At 33.2% G+C, this 20,998-nt stretch overlaps 3 protein-coding genes across 3 annotated transcripts; 1 reads left to right on the forward strand and 2 right to left on the reverse strand.

Annotated features, from left to right (window-relative positions):
• Positions 1–2,397: 2,397 nt before the first annotated feature.
• LOC129882107 (MOB kinase activator-like 1A) lies at positions 2,398–9,369 on the reverse strand. The gene is made up of 7 exons (XM_055956263.1): positions 9,202–9,369; positions 7,578–7,626; positions 5,756–5,864; positions 4,485–4,578; positions 3,619–3,752; positions 3,033–3,196; positions 2,398–2,660 (listed from the first exon to the last, which is right to left on the reverse strand). The coding sequence occupies exons 1-7, from the start codon at positions 9,222–9,224 to the stop codon at positions 2,586–2,588; spliced, it is 648 nt and encodes a 215-aa protein (XP_055812238.1). The 5' UTR covers positions 9,225–9,369; the 3' UTR covers positions 2,398–2,585.
• Positions 9,370–13,638: 4,269 nt separating this feature from the next.
• On the forward strand, positions 13,639–17,815 carry LOC129882117 (growth-regulating factor 4-like). Its single transcript, XM_055956275.1, has 4 exons — positions 13,639–14,215; positions 15,587–15,965; positions 16,881–17,350; positions 17,442–17,815. The coding sequence occupies exons 1-3, from the start codon at positions 14,020–14,022 to the stop codon at positions 17,326–17,328; spliced, it is 1,023 nt and encodes a 340-aa protein (XP_055812250.1). The 5' UTR covers positions 13,639–14,019; the 3' UTR covers positions 17,329–17,350; positions 17,442–17,815.
• A 276-nt stretch (positions 17,816–18,091) lies between these two features.
• On the reverse strand, positions 18,092–20,977 carry LOC129895230 (scopoletin glucosyltransferase-like). Its single transcript, XM_055970917.1, has 3 exons — positions 20,491–20,977; positions 19,711–19,868; positions 18,092–18,913 (listed from the first exon to the last, which is right to left on the reverse strand). The coding sequence occupies exons 1-3, from the start codon at positions 20,975–20,977 to the stop codon at positions 18,092–18,094; spliced, it is 1,467 nt and encodes a 488-aa protein (XP_055826892.1).
• Positions 20,978–20,998: the final 21 nt, after the last annotated feature.

The raw sequence follows: 20,998 nt of genomic DNA on the forward strand, positions 1-20,998 counted from the left end.
AGGTAGGACGGCTGTTTCCGAAAGATACTCGGCTCAGTAAAATAAAAAATAAAAAAAAAAATCAGATAAGAATAAGAAGTTCAAAGAAATATAGAAAAGCAAGTAAGTAACGAAAGCAACCCAGATAAGATAAAACAATCAAAATACAGAAAGTAATGAAAGTAATAAATAATAACAGACATCCGACCACAGGAAATTATTGTGCGCTAGTACGCCTACTAATAAAGAAGAGTAACGAGACTATGAACTAGTCTTCTACCTTAATGTGGGTCCTCCACACTTTCCTATCTAAGGTCATGTCCTCGGTAAGTTGTAACTGCGTCATGTCATGTTTAATCACCTCTCCACAATATTTCTTCGGCCTACCCCTACCTCTTCTGAAGCTATCCATCGCTAACCTCTCACACCTCCGCATTGGGGCATCTGTGTCTCTCCTCTTCACATGCCCAAACCATCTCAGTCGCATTTCCCGCATCTTATCTTCCCCGAGGTCGCTCCTACCTTGTCCCGAATAGCCTCATTTCTAATCATGTCACTCCTGGTATGCCTACACATCCATCTCAACATTCTCATTTCAGCAACTTTCATCTTTTGAACTTGAGATACCTTAACTGGCCAACACTCTACCCCGTATAACATAGCCGGTCTAACCACCGCTTTGTAGAACTTGCCCTTAAGTTGTGGAGGCACCTTCTTGTCACATAGCACACCGGAAGCGAGCCTCCATTTCATCTACCCTGCCTCAATACGATGTGTGACATCCTCGTCAATCTCCCCGCTGCCTTGCATAATAGACCCAAGGTACTTGAAACTACTTTTCTTTTGGATGGCCTGGTCACCGAGCCTAACTTCCGTGCCAACCTCCTGAGGTGTCTCACTGAACTTGTACTCTAAGTACTCTGTCTTGGTCCTACTCAGTTTAAACCCTTTAGACTCCAAGGTCTGTCTCCAAGCCTCCAGCTTAGCGTTAACTCCATAACGAGTCTCATCGATCAAGACTATGTCGTCCGCGAAAAGCATACACCATGGCACCTCGCCCTGAATTTGTCGCGTCAATCCATCCATGACCTAAAAGGAAATTATGATAACTAAATAAAAATAAAGGGAGTGGTACTTTTAATATTAGTTTGACTCGATATAAAAAAATATATATATTATTTTATTAGAGATAAAATGAATATTTTAAAGTTAAATTGTATTAAATATAAAAATGTGTTAATCTCTTATTAGATATTGACTAAAAACGAAAGTAAGGACGATGAAAGTAACTGTATTTCATATTATTCGATCTATGTTGACATGATACATTCTTAAAAATTCATTAATTGTAGGAGTATTTTATTAAATGTCTTTTTTAATAATATTTTAGATTCTAAATTTGACTACTACCCTTTTATATAATTATTTAATATTAAAAATAGTAATAATTTTTTTTTTTATAGTAAAATTTTCATGATTTACTAAAATGAATAAATAAAATAAAATATTTATTATAGAAATGCAGTGAATATTCCATTAATCATAATTTTTTTAAGAACTTTTTGAAAATATTTTGAATGATTTTTATAGTACTTGTAATTTCTAAATATATAAATTCTCACATGTGATTCCCGTTTTTCATCTTATATATATATATTTTTTGTTCTTCCCTTTATTGACAGTTATTGTTTGTAATAATTACACTTTATTGTGTTTGTTTTCTTTTTATGTTGCTTTATGAGACATTACAATTCAATTCGAAATTTAGTGATTTAAATGAACTAGATCTAAAGTTTTTCCGCTTTTCATATGACATATGATGCTTTTATTGTAGATAACTAAAATAGAATTTACGAATTCTAAAGCTCATTCTAAAAGAAAATATCATCACATGGCAAGTCTTCATCTCTCACCTTCGTAAAGAAATCGATCCCCATCAATTTCTTTGAGTTTTAATTTTGCGATCATACTCTCCAGACATAGCGTTTTACGCAATAGCTAGGCCGAGGGTTAAAATTATCAAATAGTGAAGCCTATAGAAATGATTAGGAATTTAGGAGTGACAGTATTTATTTATTTTTGCAAAGAGTTACTTAAATAACATTACTTAATTACAAGCCGTCTGAAGCATGAACAAAATCGTCTTTGTTTCGAAGGCCTAGCGAGTTCCTTTTTTTTCAAAGGAATTCAAACTTTAGGGCTAAACAACGCCTTCAACAAAGAAATTGTGAACTGCCCTGACCAAATCATCATCAAAAATATTCCAACAGTGATGACAAAAAAGATCTATAGAATCAATTGACTCCAAAACATAAAGTAACAGACCATAACCCCGTGCCCTGCCTTAAAGGATCCCACAACATACACACTGTAATCCACAAGTGAAATATGGAAAGAATGTTGTGTACGCGACCAAGGTAGAGAGGTTGTTTTCAATAATTACAGACATGAAAGAAAAAAATAAAATGATACAATACATGCACAATATCAATAATGTTAAAATGTCACCTTAGGCTTCATACATACAGAAGGCTAAAATACATTTCTCACATCATATTCATTAATTTCCTATTTAAATAGGTGAAAAGCAAATTGAAAGAAGATGTTTAGTAAGGCACAATAATAGATTCTATGAGATCTTGGAGTGGAGCCAGTTCCTTCTTTTCAATCAGCCCAAATTCCTACAAAATAAACATTATATTATAAGAACTAACATATTCAATCCTATAAATAAAGGATCAATGAAAACCATAAGAAAAAATATGCTGCATAAAGAAGTTCTTGACATAATCAACATTTTCAAAGCAATGGGGAATCTTCGTAGCTCAGTTGGTTGGTAGCTCAGTTGGTTGGCTACCTGAACCTTCACCTTGTTGGTGACGGTTCGGATTCCTTACCTTGTGACCTCTACCATTTCCCCTACCCTCAATTTTAACCGGTAGACCATAGACATATACAATGACCATGTCTAAGCCATTGGAAGAAAGAAAAACCAGTAACATGCACAAACAAGAAAGAAAGTCTATTTAGGATCAACGATTTAGACGACTTACATGGGTGAAGAGTATGAAATGCTTGAAGCACGTATTCAAATGGGCTTCCTCCTTAAGACTCACAATCTTCTGAAAATGGGAGTGATAAATATGAGCATATACACGAAAGAGACGTTTGAATATAGTCTTGACAACATCCTTGAAGTTAGGAGGAAAAGGTGCACCTACAAAAACATAGCCCAGTCAACAATGAGAAAAGGTAACATAATATTGTCTGAAACAACGAAAGCAGTTGATTTTAGTTAGCTAGAATTCGCCGTCCAACTCGAAACCACCTACTCCTACACATCCGTCCTCTTGGCTCCCAAAAGGTAAGTTTTCACTTCACTCAAGATTACTCCCTCCGTCCATTTTTATAGAGACAAGAAGTTAACATAATTTGCATACTAGGAAGAAAGTTACGTAGTCTAAATCAAATTGTTGAGAGAAACAGGACAATTTCAAACTTAATCGTAAGTAGAATATTGAGAACTTTGAATCCGAAACAATTTTAGACATTCCAAAATGAAAAAGTTGGTCATGTGGTGTTTACATCTCCAAAATGACATTAAAACATGAGTCTGGAAGCTGGGTAATTAGTACTTACCAAGCCTTTGAGGAAATAAAGATTCATCGTCCAGTTGAGTTTCAATCCAGTCCATCAAATATTCAACATATTTCGGAGCAGAAACTTCAATAGGCTTCTTGATTTGTACACCATCAGCCCACCTATACTCATACCTGACACACGATATATGAAGAAGTTAAGAATGGTGTAGTCCGTCAAGAATACTCTGAATTAAATTTCCACCTAGCCTAATCCTAATTTTAATGTTTATCTCATAGATACTTGGTCTTTTAGGAATTAAATCACAAAATGAAGGAAAATAGTGTCACTTCTAATTATTTTGGACATAGTCATGTAATCCCTATCTTTACTTTTACTTTAATTTGGTCAAAGCTGCATCAAGACATCTTCTCGAGATTGCTGCATACTTAAGAACGCGCTACAGCAATGATCATGATTTTTCTTACAAAATCAACATCTTAGCCTCCTTGAAGTTCTCAAACTGTTCAAGTTACAATATTCTGGGCAGAGTATTACATGTCTACGAAATCCTAGACCAAATGACCTAATGTCATGTCACTTAAGAAGACTGTTCTGATTAATTGCTAATAATAACTTATACAAGAATCATGCACCCCCTTAAAGAATTGCGATACGGCCAGGTAATTTGGAACGGAGGAAGCAGCTGAATTTTTCATATCCCTGTGATTTAAAAGCCACACAAATTCCACTGTTGGACAGTAGAATCCAAAGATGGTTCAAGCAATTTGCACGAATCAACTCCCCATATCCAGGGACAGTTTCACTGTTTCAGTGACTCTTTTTCCCAAAAGAATGACTAAATTATGTTTCAAATAATTTATATAATAAAAATAAACTGGAAACAGCTTATTTACGAAACGTACTTGGGGCCTGCAGTCATTGTCGGGCAGTTTTCTGGCGTACAGAACTCAGTGAGGGTGCCATAAAGCAGATTCACCTGGTTGAAGAAATCTACAGCTGCATATTAAAGAATAAACAACCACCATTAAATTAAACTTTATCAGCTTACATCAACAAGTAAGCAAACAGAATGTAATATATGCAGCATTGTGTTCTCAAGATTGGCTTCAAAAGGAGAGTCACATATAAGCATCATTATAGTGCTGCGGAGAACTTCTTTCTGCAATGCACGTGCTGAGAATATGGTACATTCCACCAGCAAATATTGGTAACGTGTGAAAATATTGTCTTATCCACAAGATGAGCGTTGAGGAGATACGGATGCTAAGATGGATGTGAGATCATACAAAATTAGACAAGATTAGAAATGATCACATTCACCAAAAGGTGCAAGTAGCACACACTGAGGATAAAATGCGAGAAGGTCGCTTGAGATGGTTTGGACATGTTCTACATTGACCTATAGATGCATCGGTCCATAGGTGTGAAACTATGGTAAGTGAAGGCGTTAAAAGGGGCGGGGTAGACCTAAAATACATGGAAGGAAGTGATCTCAAAGGACCAGCAATTACTTGGTATCAGGGAAGTGGTCTCGACAGGGATGAGCATCACTAAGGACTTCATTCATGATACTCAGCTACGATCTACAGCGTTTCAATAGGCCCTAGGCACTGATTCAAGGTTAAAGTTTTAACCAGAAATCAATAACATTTTATTTTGTTTGAGAATGAACTAAAGTTGAATCATATTTTTATAGCATCTACATCAAAAGTAGGTCTACAATAGAGATAGAGTAAATGTTTTGGTGAATGTGAACTTTTATTAGTACAAAAGTAGGTTATGTGACACCTCTTTAGGATTTGTATACTGAAAGGGAATTATAATATATAGAGAACGAAAATATCATTTCCAAAAAATGAACTTAGTTTTAGGACAACTCAAAGAAATAAAGTAGATCAGTCAATCTGAGGAAGATGGAAGTTTCTGTTCTTTTCTTTCCTACTTCCTTATAGTCAAAAGAGAAAACAGGACTGAAGTTCTGGTTCCAGATGTGGAGATTTTGGAGATTAAGAGTGGGTGAGAGTTTTACTCTGCAGTTCAATTAAGATACCAAGTCCGGTAATCACATTCCAATACTATCAAACAGCAGAAATAGAGGTAATATTAACGTGACAATGGATGACCGTCATTATGTATGAGAAAACAAGAGGAAAAAGGGAGAGAGGGGATGTACTGTTGACAGCTAGCCATTCATTAATATCTTCCCCAGGAGGAAGCCTTACAGCCTCTCTCAAGTTTCCGCTGCCTAATGTAGAATCAATGTGCTGTCTTAATTGTGCCCCCTGCAACAAAGAAAACGATGAGCAAAACAAGAAAGATGACACATTCAGGACCAAAAATACTACACTTTTCTACCCATAATTCTAAGGTTTAGATCAACTTGCAAATCAAAACAAAGACGCAAGGGAAGAATGAATAACAAGCAAGAAGACTAAACGAAAATGAAAAGTTTCGCCCCCAAGGATCTAAACACTAAGCACGAGATACTTTAGATTGTGGAACTAGACAGCTATCAACTTTAACATACCAAAATTTGATGTTGGATGAGCTTCCAAAAGCTCCGAACAAATTACATGTCAAATTATCTGAATTCATTAATTCGTTCTTATCCTGTTAACTTTTGTGTCATAGACGCAAACTTGTTGCATAATAGTACTTAAAAGTAGAAAGCAAGCCAACTTAGCTATAAACTTGTTGAACACCTAATAGCATGCATAACAAGGGAAGGATAGTCTAGTGAAAAAGACACTCCATCTCCTACAATGAGTTCGAGATCAGTCACCAAAGTTGTGGGTGTGAAAAGTCGCCAATGACCCTGAGGTTTAGTGTAGGGTATATCTGATACCATGTCCAATAAAATCATAACAACAAGCATACAAATATGCAACTAAAAACATAGTTTTTTTTTTCCCCGCTTCAAAATTCAACTACTGACAAGCTTATAGTTAGCACAAGAAAAATAATCAAGTAGCAATCTAAGCATGTTTTGAGGATTACAAAGATTTAATAAGCCATTAAATTTGATAACTTTTTTTTTGAGGAACGGGTAACTGTATATTCACAAAATTTCGTCATCCAAACAATGATGAGAGTGAGCACTTACATCCCATAGGGTAAAAAACATAAGGCCATAAGAACTAGTCTATGGAGCTTTACGATTTCCCTATAAAATCAACAAAAGGTTTCTATATCCCCCACCATATCCTGTTTACACCAAAAAGATAGAAGACTAAGGCAATTCATTCTGGTTTTTTTGAAGATGTCTTTTGTTTGAACAAGTTTTAGAAGGTGGGAGTGGCCTCTATGGCTGACAAGATGAGGGAAGCGAGACTGAGATGGTTTGGGCATGTGCAGAAGAGGTGCGCCGACGCCCCAGTGAGGATGTGTGAGAGGTTGGATTTAGGGGGTACGCGGAGGGGTAGGGGTAGGCCAAAAAAAATATTGGAGAAAGGTGATTAGACAGGACATGGCACAACTTCATATTACCGAGGACATGACTTTAGATAGGAAGGAGTGGAAGTCGTGTATTAGGTAGAAGGCTAGTAGGAGTAGAGGGTTATCTTGCTTTGTGACGGTTTAGGGCCTAGGACTAGTCGTGCCACTATAGTTGTGTTGTTATTGTTTTTCGATTATCACATTATTTTGTTGTTGTCATTATTTTTTCTTGTAGACTTTACATTGTTTTTCTTTTTAGCCGCTATGCTTTATCTTTTGTTTTTCTTCTTTTACTTGGATTTGATACACTTGAGCCGAGGGTCTTTCAGAAACAGACTCTCTACCTTCATGAGGTAGTGGTAAGGTCTGCGTACACTCTACCCTCCCCATACCCCACTTTATGGGATTTCACTGGGTATATTGTTGTTGTGGTGGTGGTGGTGGTCGTATCAACATTAGCAGGTGCAACCAAACACTTAACATACAGGAAGTAACTACCAAAAAAAAAAAAACAAGATGAAAACAGTACAATTGCTTCTTAAACTAGGAAAGAGAATAACCTTACTCCCTGAGGGTGCACTCTTTTTGGGACGGAATGTTCTCTGATTCCTATAAACCAATAGAAAATAAGGCATCAGATGAATAATGCTATGTACCAATCCGCCAAATAGGATAGCAAAGCACACTTTTAAAATAAAGCTAAAATAATGACAAGAAACATAATGCAAAGTATGCAATAATCTACAAGAAGGTTAAATGGAACTAGTAAAGAAATAATGTGATAGTCACCAGTTAAAAGATATAATTAATATGTGAGATATGAATAGCAGAAATAGCATTATCTTCATTGAGTTGAAGCCTTAGAAATGCAAACTTGCTAAAGTAATGTGATATCCTTTTCTATTTACCCGGTGATTACAACTATCTAGTAAGTTGGGCGTTAAAACAAAATCAGGAGGACACAGAGAGATAAAGAGTTAGAGAAGACTTATGTCCACTTTTTCCGCGACATCTGAAGCTTTGTATGGTTCAAAAAAATGAGATAACCTCCTGTTCGATCTCTTCAAATAAAAATATATCTAGTAAAGTTTGATCCTTCTACAAAGTACAAACGATCTTTACAATAGACAAATATATGAAAGCTATCCTTCCATTTTGGCAAGTTCATCTCCAATTTTTTATTTTAAAAAAAAGGTACGCGACTATTCACTGAATATAACACCAGATCAAATATTTGATCTTGAAATAGTAATAACTAAATATCCTAGATTTCTATCCCAAAACAAGTGAAACTAACAGCACAACTAATGATAATATACGTCAGCGGCGGAGCTAGTCTATGAGTTTCAGGTTCACACGAACCAAGTACCTTTGCCTAGATCTTATATATGTATAAAATAATACACTAAGGGGTCATTTGGTAGCTGGCTAGAATTATGCGGGTATTAGTAATATAGGAATTAGTTATAAGGGAGTCTACGCATTAGTTATGCAGTTGTTCATATATTAGTTATGCCATCTTCTATTCTGCACAAAATAATATATAAATTTCCTCATAACTTATACATGTATTAGTAATGTGGGTTTCTAAATTGCAAAGCAAATACATAGTAAAAAGAATGTTACCAAACATGATATTACTTATGCAGGATTTCATACATGAATAACTTACATCCTAACCAGCTACGAAGCGACCATTAATTACAGCCTTACAAGAATCATTTAGTTCATGGGATAAGATGGGATATCCCACGACCTTCAACCGAACAAAGTATAAATTTAATCTCAAACTTAATCGTGGATATCCCATCAAACTTGAGGATAATATTACTAGGACTACAATAATCCCGGAATAACTTAATCCGCGAACCAAATAACCCGTAAATATTTATGAATATATTTGACTGTGAAATCAATTATTATTGTATATTAAGTTCAGTAAGTTGTACGAATCCATAAACCTCAAATACTGAAACCACCTCTAATTATTCCAATCTCCTGGAGTGTACAAATTTACAATCTTCTAAAAAATCATTCAAAAGAGAAAATAAACAAAAGAAACAAACCTAAAATCATTAGATTTGTTATCATGCATCAAAATTCATAAAAACACAAGAACAATTCAAAATCATACAAGAAAAAATTTAAATTAAAAAAAAAAGAGAGAGAGATGATTAATTTTACCTTCCAAGACCAAAAAGACTCATTTTTAATTTTTAATTTTTTTTTTGATATATGGAAATGGATTTCTAGAAAATGATTTTTTTCGATGGAATTTTTTATTTGTTTTTACGCGAGGAGAAGAAGGAAGAAATGGTGGCAAAAGAGACAGAGATAGTGGAGAAAAAGCGGGCAGCGGAAGAGAAGCTGCCCAGATTTGAGGTTTTTTTTTTTTTATAATTTAATTTAATTTCCTATTTTTTAAATTGTAATTATTTGACAGATTTATTGAAAACACCCCTATGTGAAATAATAGTTTCATTTTTGAATTATTGACAACTTAAAGATATTTTTTTACTTGGCTGATTGAACTTAAATACACATTTGATCTTATAACATGAGTGAAATACACCCCTAAGTTCTCGCTCGTTAAAATTTAGAAATGTTTTCAATATTTTTTCTTGATTTTTTATTAAAAAGTTTCATGTTCGTACAAGATTTTAAGATTACTTGTTATGTCATTTGATAAATCAAAAATGTATTTAAATTTATTTAGTCAAGTTAAGAGATACTTTTAAATCTATTAATAATTTAAAAACCAAACTAATAATTTAAGTCAAAATTTGTTTTTAATACTGCCATCTAATTATTTTTTTACTACATAGAAAAATCGAAAAAGCTGTCTCCCACTGACTTTTTCAGTGAATAAAAGGAAATGAAAATTGAAGAAAAGTGATTGACATTTAATTTGACGTGATCGCATCAATGCATGTTCGATTGACACGTGGTTTCCTCATCGAGTGTCGAATTAAATTTGAATTCACATTGTATACAGCAAAATTTAAAATCAAAATTAGAAAATATCACAACAATCATATTTATTTAATTTCAAATATAAGTATTACAATTTTTATGAATCTTCTGATTCATTTTTTCAAATATAAATTCAAGCGCTTGTAAGATTGATCTTGATCTTGAATTCTATAATTTGTAGCTTAGAGAGAAATTTGTAACGTTTGATCAATGAACTCTCTCTAGCTTCTTGTTAGAATTTTGGTGTGATTTTTTAATTATGAAGACCCCTATTTACAGTTGTTAGATAAGGAGTTGTGATAACAATAAACTTTCTTTGACCCATTAAATTTAAGTGGCATGGCGAAGGAGTATGGATGAAGATAGGTTTCTTCTGATCAATCAAATTTAAGTGACATGACAATATTTGATTAGTCAAAACATGTCATTTGTACATGTGTCATATTTTTATTGGCCTTTGATTTGATTAGGCATGTCATGTCATTTTGATACATGACATGATCCTAATAGCTTTTTCGTTTGACTTGACATGCCACGTGACACCAAGCATGTGGGCAAGGATGCAGCCACCTTATAATGACGGGCAAAAATTCATATTATTTATACATAATTAAAATAATTTTTTATGTATATATAGTAGATGTCGTACCCCTTTCTACTAGTTTACGTGTCTACTTTTTCAAATTTTGAATTTCTTTATTAAAAATTCTGACTCCGTCATTGCCTGTAAGATGAGATGACATTGGGCTTAACAAAGTGAGCTGATCATTTAAAGCCCAATAGAATTGTACTTTAATTAAATTTATATTTATTGAATTTAAATATGGGATACCTCTCATAGTTCTCTTTGAATCAGACATTATAATGAAAAATTGCTGCTTTACCCTTAGCAAAAATCATAACTAAAAATGGAGAAAATGCTAAACAAACACAAATCTATATAGAATCGTATAAATACAAAGAGGTTTAGATATGGGTTCATATTCTAAAATAAACAGAGTACTATAAAAAAACACAAAGTACAAATCAAATAGCTAAAATTAAATAAAATCGCAAAAGATATACACACAAAGTGTGATTATCTAAATTAATGGGATTATGATGTTAATCTTTTGAGAGATTTTTATGTTCTGGAAAAAAAAAAGTGAAGCTTGAAAAGAGAGAAGCGAGAATGAAAATTTTAGAATGAAACTTGGGAGGGAAAGAAAATTGGGAAGAGAGAAAACGTGGGTAACAACTTTTTTTCTGTCTTCCCTATTTATTTATTTTTGTTTAAAATTTAGCCAGAAAAGTGGGTATAAGTTGAAGAAAATTAGAGACTAAACTAGGATACCTTTAATTTGTTATATAAATATAATATAGTTATTTTTAATAATATTTTTAAACTGTAGTTGTTTTCAGTAAATAAATTAGAAATTTTGACTAATTCCATAATTTTTCATATTAGTGAAAATTTCACAAATAACTACTATAAAAATTTTAATAGGCCGAAATAATTGCAGTTTAGGTAATTACATTCCGTAACTATAGCTATAATTCGCATACATGTTTGTATAATTCACTGCGAATATACAAATCCGTTTGTATAATTCGCTGGCAATATACAAACAAGGTAAGAATATATAAATTCTGTATTTATATATTTTAGAATTTTTTTCAAACTTATACAAATCAAATGTATCAATATTATAATTATATAAATGTTAGAGTAAGCATATACAAAATCTGAATTTATTCAATTAGAAAATTCTGAATTTATACAAACAAACTCTGAATTCATACAATTTGGAGCTTAATTATACAAATTCTGGATAACTATAACTATGTATATTAATTACTGGATAAGATTTGCCGCGAGTGGGAATTAACTTAAATTATAACTATGTATATTAATTAACTAGTATATGTTTGTTAATTCGTGTCATTTTCCCAACTAATTATGATATTATTTAATATATCAATTGAAGTGTTTAATTTATGGCAAAATTAATGTAATTGCAACAATATTGTGATTGAGTTATGTGAGGATAAAACATTCAAAATATCAATACATCATTGTGGATCTCCTTGATTTCTTTTTCAAATATTTATATAATTTTAAATCAAGCAAAATTTTAATTTATTATATATATTATATATTCAATTTTGAGTTTAATGAGACAACCGCTTCATAAAAATATATTTTTACATTAATTCATGCCTAACTAATCTTTCAACATGTTAAAAATAAGTATTTTAAATATTTATGTCCGTTGATTGAGGTTATGTTTGTATTTATTTAACTAAGTTGAATAAAATGTATGGTGTACAATTCCTGATTATAAGTAATGCGTATTATTTTCACACTGTGAAATGCACGTGCTTTATTATACACAAAACTTAGATGTAAAAAGTAAGTATTTGTTGTTCAAATAATATTGTAGAAATTATTTATTTATGTTAGATTTAGAAGTTTTAACACTGATTTTTTGGAGGTTAGGAAAAAAAATAATCTAAAACATCATTATTGGGGTGTTGACAAAGCTTAAAAATCCAACTGAATCTTGTTAATTTGGGTTGTTAGACTTGTTTTTTTTTTGGGTTGATTTTGATCGACTAGTTATTTAGTTCATGTTGAATTTTGATGTCTCGTGGATAACCATGGTGATAGAAGATGGGAAGATTAAAAGATAGGTCTGTAATTATAATTTTCACAATTTATTTTAAGTCGATAACATGCTTTATGATTCTCATTAAATGTCGAGATTAAAGATCTATCTTTTAATCATAACGTATTAAATGCAGAGATTCTTTCCTAAAGTAAATACGAATTGTGTGAGCAACAAATTATAAAAAGAAGGAAACTCACGTGGTAGAGTACCTATTATTTGTAAAATGTATTAATTATTAAGTAGATCATTGAATAATGACTAATTAGAATAAGTATTTTCCACTTAGTATATATTATTTATTTCATTTCATATAAGGGCTAAAATTATAAGACGTCTCCAAAATTTAAGTGTTTTATTAGAGAATCGGAGCTAAAGGAGGAGAAAATATGCATTATCCATTTAAGTACTATTGACACAATACCACAATGTTAATTAACTCCAATATCTTTTCCATAGTTCCATTTGATCTATATCTTAAATTCATTATGGTTAGTTTGTTAAGATAACTCTATCTTAACTCACATTAGTAATGATATACCTTTCTTGAACAGTAAAAAAGGAAATAGTACACTATTATGGTAACAAACAACTAAAGTAAAGTTCATAAATAGCACATGGATGAAACTTAAATGTGAAAATAACTTTGCTCCCAAAATTTCAAGACTTCAATTACAAGAGATTTCCATCATTACTCAAACAAAATTCAAAGGGGAAAAAGATTTGCCACAACTAGATCTTTTTGTAGTCATTGTCTTCAATAATTATTGAACCTTAAAGACAAAGTCTGCATATTGTGTGTCATAATACATTCACATGACCATTTGATAAAACAATTCCAAATTCTACACACTACCATCTACATTTTTAAAATATTATTTACTCACCAAAAAAATATTTTCATATAATTTTCTATAAAAAAGTGACACCAATAACTTAAAAAATAAGATAAAACAACTTATTATAGCAAGTTAAAAAAATTCATTATATACTATACTTATATGCTCTCCTCATATTATCATCCTTTGTTCTTCAACCCCACACTCACTTTATTCCCATGTCCCAATGCTTCCCTCCTTTAGCTTAAACTCTTCATTATCTCATCCAAATTTCTACTAAAACAACAATGTTCAACCTCAAAAATCACCATTTTTAAACTAATGGAAGTACTAATTAATCTTAAGCAACCTCCTTAATGATAATTATCCAAAACCCTAGATCTGTCCCCCCATTAGGTAACTACATAAACCTTTGCTCTCTAGTCTGAAACACCTTTATATTAACTGCAGTTGTGATAATAATTTCTGGGTGCAGCTTTTTTTTTTTGTGAATTGTGAAGTGGGTATTTGGGGATTTTTGTTCTTTTTGTTTTGGGTGGGAGATGAGTACGGCGGCGGCGACGGCGGTGGTGGATGGGTACAGACCGCCGTTCACGGCGGTGCAGTGGCAGGAATTGGAGCATCAAGCAATGATATATAAGTATTTGGTGGCGGGTATTCCGGTGCCGCCGGACCTTGTTGTACCGATACGACGTAGCTTTGAACCCATTTCTGCGAGGTTCTTTCATCATCCTAGCTGTATGTTTCTCTTTCTTCTAGTTGTCAATTTTTATTTTTTTTCAATAATGTTGGTATTTGATACCTTGCATGCAGAGATGGATCCTGAATTTAAGCTTGAATGGTTGTAATTATTAAAGTTTTTAGTATTTAATTCATTGTAATTGTTAAAATTATGTGTTAAAAATCTTATCTTTGTTGAAAATTTTGAAGTTTTTTTTTTCCACTGGATATCTGTCATCCAGAGTAAAAAGAATAATGGGTTCAATAGCAAAAACACAGTTGATTTCTTCGTATCTGTTCAAACCTTGATAGAGAGAGTTATCTGGCAGTTGTGCTCGAGAGTTGGATGCAAGTTGGCCGGACACTACGGTTATCAAAAAGAAATATGCTGGGTTTGGATAAACTAAATCTGCTTCTCACTAGAAAAGCATATCCTATAACCTAGTGTTTAGACTGATAGGAAGAGATCACATGTTCTTTTTCTTATTTTAACTGAAAACATTCCTCTTTTCATTTTGTATGTTAGCTTGTTTGTTTATCATAGTTATTTATTTTAGCTTCTTTCAGTTAAGCAGTGTGGTGGAAATGTCTGCATTTCTGAAAGGGAAGTTTAGTATTCTTTGATAGTGAAATTGGAGCATGTAGATAAAGTCATAAAATTAACTGTTTTATGGTTGTTTCCTTTTTGGCTCAATATTTTGTTAAGATAGCATTGGCGGAGGCAAGATTTTCGCCAAAGGGTTCATCATCTACTATATTTGCATAAAAATAAAAGTTGACCTTGTATATATAATGTGATTTTCTTGCGAACCACTTCTTCCCTACTAGCTCCATTCCTTTAAGGCAGTTCAATCATTAGTAGCCATTCATTTCGTTTTCATCTCATTCCATTTCCTTGTTTGAAGATTTACTGATCCATTCATTTCAGCGTATTCCTGTAATTAGTTAGTTGTAGGGGAAACATTTCTCTCTTTTATTCGTTGGGTAGGACTGCAGTATAAGTCGCTTTTGGGTTTGAGTAGGTTGCTAATATATTCTAAATATATGACATGTGGTGGACTATACTTCTGTGCTTCTTTGTTATACAATAATGAAGAGGCAGCATGTCAGTGTTTTTCAAGAGGCTCATGTGGTATCTATTTTGGTTTTATGCCATAATTTATAAGTAATTTATATTTCAATGTCTGTGAAGTGAATGAATTTCAATCTCTATTCTGGTAAAACTCCTGTCTGTTGGAGTTCCGACTGCGGACCACCCAATCAAATGTAGTAAAATGTTTTCTTTTCGTGCTACAAAGCTCTTCTTTTTAGGGGGTCTGAGGGAGGGGTGTTGCAGCCTACTGTGTTTGCTAAATATTGAGCTTATTAGTTTGTATCTTCTGCTGTCAGTGGGTTATTGTTCCTATTATGGGAAGAAGTTTGATCCTGAGCCAGGAAGGTGTAGAAGGACAGATGGAAAGAAGTGGAGGTGCGCCAAAGATGCATATCCTGACTCAAAATATTGCGAGCGGCACATGCATCGAGGCCGCAATCGTTCAAGAAAGCATGTGGAATCTCAATCGACTGCCCAGTCCTTGTTGACTAGTATGTCACACAATACTACTGGGAGCAGCAAAACAAGTGGAAATTTCCAACGTAGTAGCAGTGAAAGCTTCCAGAACACGCCACTATATTCTGCTGCTAATTCAGAAGGACCGAGTTATGGAAGTGCCCCAACAAAGATGCAGATGGAGCCTGCCACCTATGCGACAGATAGCAAGGGGCATGGGTAAATTTTCTGTCCTTTATGTTTCCTCTTATCCTTGGATGTATTTACTCTGATGTTCATCTTTAATTACTTGGTACCTTTAGAAGAGATCTGAAGTAGTTAGCATTTTACTAAGAGGATCTTCCTTCAAATGACTTATACAGTGTTCATTGAAGTTAGGTCTTTGGCTGCACAAATGATGTTCAATGCTGCTTACATGTGAAAAAGCTTGCTTTTATGATCTGTGTTTCTGTTGCCAATTAAAGATAAAAATCTTACACTTGAATCTTTTACATTTGGAAGGATTCTAAATAGGACATGTTGGACTATCATCCCTCTTTTTCTCCCTTCATTAAGCTTAACTTATAATAAACAGAGTTTGGCATTCTAACTCTGGATTATGTTTCAGATATTCTGCATGGTAGAATTGGTTATGCTACTAAAAGGATTTGTTTCCACTGCTTACAATGCATTCGTACTTCTTTGTGTTATAATTTTTCTGCCTATTTTTCTTTTGACATGCCTGATTATTTGGAGTTCATTTTGCATTCTTAATGAATTAGTAAGAAGGTAGTTGAGAACAAACTTTTTCCATTTAAGAAACTTCGACTTTTCAGGCCTTCACTCAGATAAGAAAAAAGGCATTGTTTGAGATATTGTTTGGTCTTTAAATATTGTGGTGTATAGTGTTTGGTACCATAGGTAGTTCCTTCCTACTCATGTCATACTATTATTGAGCTCTGAGGCAGTTGAATCTGTCTAATATGCTTTCCTGTCTTTGGATAAATAAGTGGTGTAACTTGAAACTAGACTACATAACTTGCAAAATATGAGCTTGGTAAACTACATTAAATTATTGAAATAGCAAATTGAGCTACACTTGCCCTATAAGTTATGTAACATCCAGTTTCATGAAATGCGAAAATGGAAACACAGATATTTCCATGGAATGGCTCCTGATGCTGATGAGCAGAATTTCTCTCTCGAAGCTTCAGCTGGCACGAGAAGCTTAGGGATGGGATCTAACACAGACAGCATGTGGTGTCTGATGCCTCCACAACTTCCCTCAAGCCCCATGGTGAAGCCAAAAAATGATTCTCAGTTGCTAGATAGCTTGCGACAAATCCGAATGCCTAATCCATTTGAGCCTATGAATGATGCAATTATTTCGGGACAGCAACACCAACATTGCTTTTTCAGCAGTGACATAGGTTCTCCCGGGACAGTAAAGCAGGAGCAGCGTTCAATGCGCCCTTTCTTTGACGAATGGCCTACAACTAAGGAATCATGGTCCAATCTTGATGATGAGGAATCCAACAAAACTAATTTCTCCACTACTCAACTGTCTATATCCATTCCTATGACTCCTTCTGACTTCTCTTGAAGGAGTTCTTGTTCCCCAAATGGTGAGTTAACATCCTCCAGCAACCTATTTTCCAATTAAAGTCACATTCTATAGCAAGGCAGCCATGACTTTTGGTTTTGCATTGAGTGCAGATGCTTGAGGAATGCTGCCATTGTAATAAGCAGTTTCCAGTGCTGCACTGAGGAACAGATATGCTAGTCAAATTCTCATCAGTACGAGTCAAGAGAATGGACCCCGGCCTCTCGGATGTCAAAGTTACCTCTTAAGTTGCTGGAGAACATCCTGGTAATCTTTGCATATCTTTATGGTGTGAGATGGTTTACCAGACAATTGCAGCCGGTTTTGGCCATATAACGAAAATAAATAAATGTACTTTGCCTGTCTTCACTTTCTGGATTCCAGTTTAAAGATTGCAAATCATGTAATCTAGTTTCAAATAAGCTGATGATATTATAGGTACAAGTTCTTATTATGTGTATCCTTTATTGGGAAGTTCTCATCTTTAGATGATGTTTGTTTCAATTTTTTAGATTGTCTCGTCCTCTCTGTAGTTACATAATACAACTCATCAATAATTTGAACGATAAACTTACGAGTAAAGTAGAATACAAAATAGAGCTATTATAAAATGAGATTTTTTGTCATTACACAATGATGAATTTAAAAATATAATATAATAAAATTTAAATAACAAATCAAAATATAAACATTGTATTTAAATAAATAGTAACTTAATACAGTACAACAGGTAACAACAATCCAAACAAGGTGTAAACAATCTTCAATCATCACTTTGCTTTTGCATAATAAAATCCTTGAAATCATGCAAAGCAGAAGTTGAACCAACTGGAAAATTAGCATTTCTAAATTTTTCACTCAACTCTTTAACTCTATTATGAACTTGTTTATCCTCCATTAATCCCTTAATCCCTTGTATTATCTCTTCCTTCTTAATCTTTCTCAACCCAATATTTTCTCTAATTGATGATACCATGTGACCAATCTTGAGATGACACACAATTGATTTTGCATTATAAAAATTATCACCCCTAATTGGCCATGCCAATAAAGGGACCCCTTGTCCGATCGCTTCCATAATCGAATTCCATCCACAGTGAAACATGCATCCGCTAGTTGACGGATGACTTAAAATCAACAATTGTGGGGCCCATCCATGTATAACCAAACCCCTTTTCCCAACTTTATTTTCTAAGCCATTAGGATAATAATCTTGATTCTTGGAAATTACCCATATGAAATTTTGGCTTGAACTCTCTTCTAGTGCCTTTGAAATTTCTTCATGTTCTTGTAAAGTTGGCATAAGTTCACTACCAAAAGAAATGTAAATTACTGAATTTGGAGATTTTTTCTCTAACCAATTGAGTATTTCATCTTCTGAATAATTTGATTTTTGACTTGAATTATTAATTGTTCTAATGTCTTTGTCATGAATTAGGGATTTAGTGGCAGCAAGTGTCCAGAATTTTTCTGGAAGAAGGCCAATTCCATAAATTGGAAGTCTTGTTTGTTTTGCTAAATATTCCAAGAATGTATGCTCTAGTTCATCATATGTGTTCACAAGAATGGCAATTGTAACCTTTACCTGTTAGAACCAAAAAAAAAAAAGAAGAAAGAGGAATGAAGACATAATTATATTGTGAATGTGATAATAGTATAGAAACACATCTAAACTATGGTGATAATAATTATCGACTACACAATTAAACCACTATTAAAACATCGCTATTTTTCCACTGAATTTCTCAAATTCAGTGGAAAATGTTCAATAGCTATTTCGACAGATATTTTGACTGTATCATAATGTTTTCATACGAAAAAATTAGGGAGTTGTTCATTATTTCAGTGAGAATGTGTCTCACCATGTGTTTTCCAGGCGAATTGATTTGATGAAAAATGAGTGAAAAATCCTGTTCTATACCACAAAATTTCCACTAATTTAGTGTGGAAAAAATCCTTTATTTCTAGTGGTGAACTTTACCATGAAGGGATGTTGTGGTGGGGTAGGGAGCTATTACCTTCTTGAACTTATTTTTTGGTATTATTTACCTTCTTTACGTTCTTACTTGATAAAGAAAATAAATCACGCAGTATGTAAACACGCGCTTATTCAAAACTAAAAAAATAAAAGGAGTTTTAATATCTTTTTCCATTTGATTCTTTCATAATCCAACGACCAGATCCTTATCCTTTTCAAACTCTCGATACATGTAGGAGATGTTAGACCAGACACAAAGTTTAAGATGTTTTTTTAACAGATTTTGACATCTAAGGAGTAAGTTTAAAGTTAAAAATATTATGAAGTATGTATATATTTTTTAAATAATAATATTATAAAATATATATAAAAAAAAGTATGTCACGTAAATTAATATTAATTACCTCTTGGACCCATAGTGGCTCATCACCAGGTTGTGTTGGAAAAGATTTCTTCTTGGTACCAATTAATGGTTCCTCTGATGAGCTATAGTATCTCCTTACTATATCATCATAATCCATGGACATTTCATCGGGTAAATCCGGAAGTAACCGAGTTTCACCTGGTAAATTAAAGGAGACAGATGACGGATATTATTAGTTATACATACTTTATTTTACATATATATATTGTATGTATTTGTTTCAGTGTACAAAAACACTATCTTTACCTCAAGGATATAGGAAGTTTGTTTTTGAAAGACATTCCATACAAGTAACACACAACAAGATAAGGTAGAAAATAATAGAGAAAGCGTAAAAAGTCGAGGATATAGAGAGGTTGTTTTTGAAAGATTCCATACAATTAACACACAACAAGATAAGGTAGAAAATAATAGAGAAAGCGTAACAAGTCGAGGATATAGAGAGGTTGTTTTTGAAAGATTCCATACAAGTAACACACAACAACAAGATAAGGTAGAAAATAATAGAGAAAGCGTAACAAGAAATAAGTAGTAGCAGTAATAGAAGAACAAAAAAATTATGAGAATATGTTAATACTATTTGCCCACCAAGCCTACCCTACAAGAGAGGGTAACAACACTCAACTATTTTCTAACTTTTTATACCATGTGAGAAAAATTATTTAAAACTTCAATAAATATTGGATCATGTGATTAGGATTTAACTATTAAAAGTTAGATTCAATATCAATCAAAAATTTAAATTCTGAATTCGCTTAACCTGGTTTGACGAACTCTACATCAGCTTTCCAAGCAGCATAATCCATGGCGAGGGAAGCAGCACTAAAAGGGGAGAAAGCCACAATAGGCACTTGAAATTTGGTGAAAACATCTCCCAAATATGGCAACATCATGATATCAACTATAGCACAATTAATTTTCAAGTTATTATTTTTGGCTATGTTATAATTAGATATCAAAATTGATTCTACACCTTGTCTCATTTGCTTGTAATGCAACATAATAGGTTGCGGGTCGAATTTAATTTCGGGGCGAAGAGGTTCCGGTATCGGAGCATCAACGTTCACGACGTTGACTAACGGGTGGTGGACTAAGGAAGAGGAAATGAAGGAGGAGATATCGATAGAAAGAACAAACGTAGTTTTAATATAAAAAGAGGAGAGTTTTTTGCAAAGCTCAATTAGTGGCAAGATATGGCCTTGCCCAAAAAATGGCACTACTAAAATCTCTCCAATAGGTTTCTCCATATGAAATTTGATTATTTTTCT

This window comes from Solanum dulcamara, chromosome 1, assembly GCF_947179165.1.
Source record: "Solanum dulcamara chromosome 1, daSolDulc1.2, whole genome shotgun sequence".
Lineage (NCBI taxonomy): Eukaryota > Viridiplantae > Streptophyta > Magnoliopsida > Solanales > Solanaceae > Solanum > Solanum dulcamara.

What these genes read in the sequence shown, in the direction of transcription:
- LOC129882107 (XM_055956263.1), bottom strand. Translation starts at nt 9,224, where the DNA reads ATGAGTCTTTTTGGTCTTGGAAG. An exon ending in AGTCTTTTTGGTCTTGGAAG is followed by an intron (nt 7,627 to 9,201) that starts GTAAAATTAATC and finishes ATTGGTTTATAG; the next exon opens with GAATCAGAGAACATTCCGTC. An exon ending in ATTTCATACTCTTCACCCAT is followed by an intron (nt 2,661 to 3,032) that starts GTAAGTCGTCTA and finishes TTTATTTTGTAG; the next exon opens with GAATTTGGGCTGATTGAAAA.
- LOC129882117 (XM_055956275.1), top strand. Translation starts at nt 14,020, where the DNA reads ATGAGTACGGCGGCGGCGACGGCGGTGGTGGATGGGTACAGACCGCCG. An exon ending in GTTCTTTCATCATCCTAGCT is followed by an intron (nt 14,216 to 15,586) that starts GTATGTTTCTCT and finishes TTCTGCTGTCAG; the next exon opens with TGGGTTATTGTTCCTATTAT. An exon ending in ACAGATAGCAAGGGGCATGG is followed by an intron (nt 15,966 to 16,880) that starts GTAAATTTTCTG and finishes ATGGAAACACAG; the next exon opens with ATATTTCCATGGAATGGCTC.
- LOC129895230 (XM_055970917.1), bottom strand. Translation starts at nt 20,977, where the DNA reads ATGGAGAAACCTATTGGAGAGATTTTAGTAGTGCCATTTTTTGGGCAA. An exon ending in TGTAGAGTTCGTCAAACCAG is followed by an intron (nt 19,869 to 20,490) that starts GTTAAGCGAATT and finishes TTAATTTACCAG; the next exon opens with GTGAAACTCGGTTACTTCCG. An exon ending in AGCCACTATGGGTCCAAGAG is followed by an intron (nt 18,914 to 19,710) that starts GTAATTAATATT and finishes TGGTTCTAACAG; the next exon opens with GTAAAGGTTACAATTGCCAT.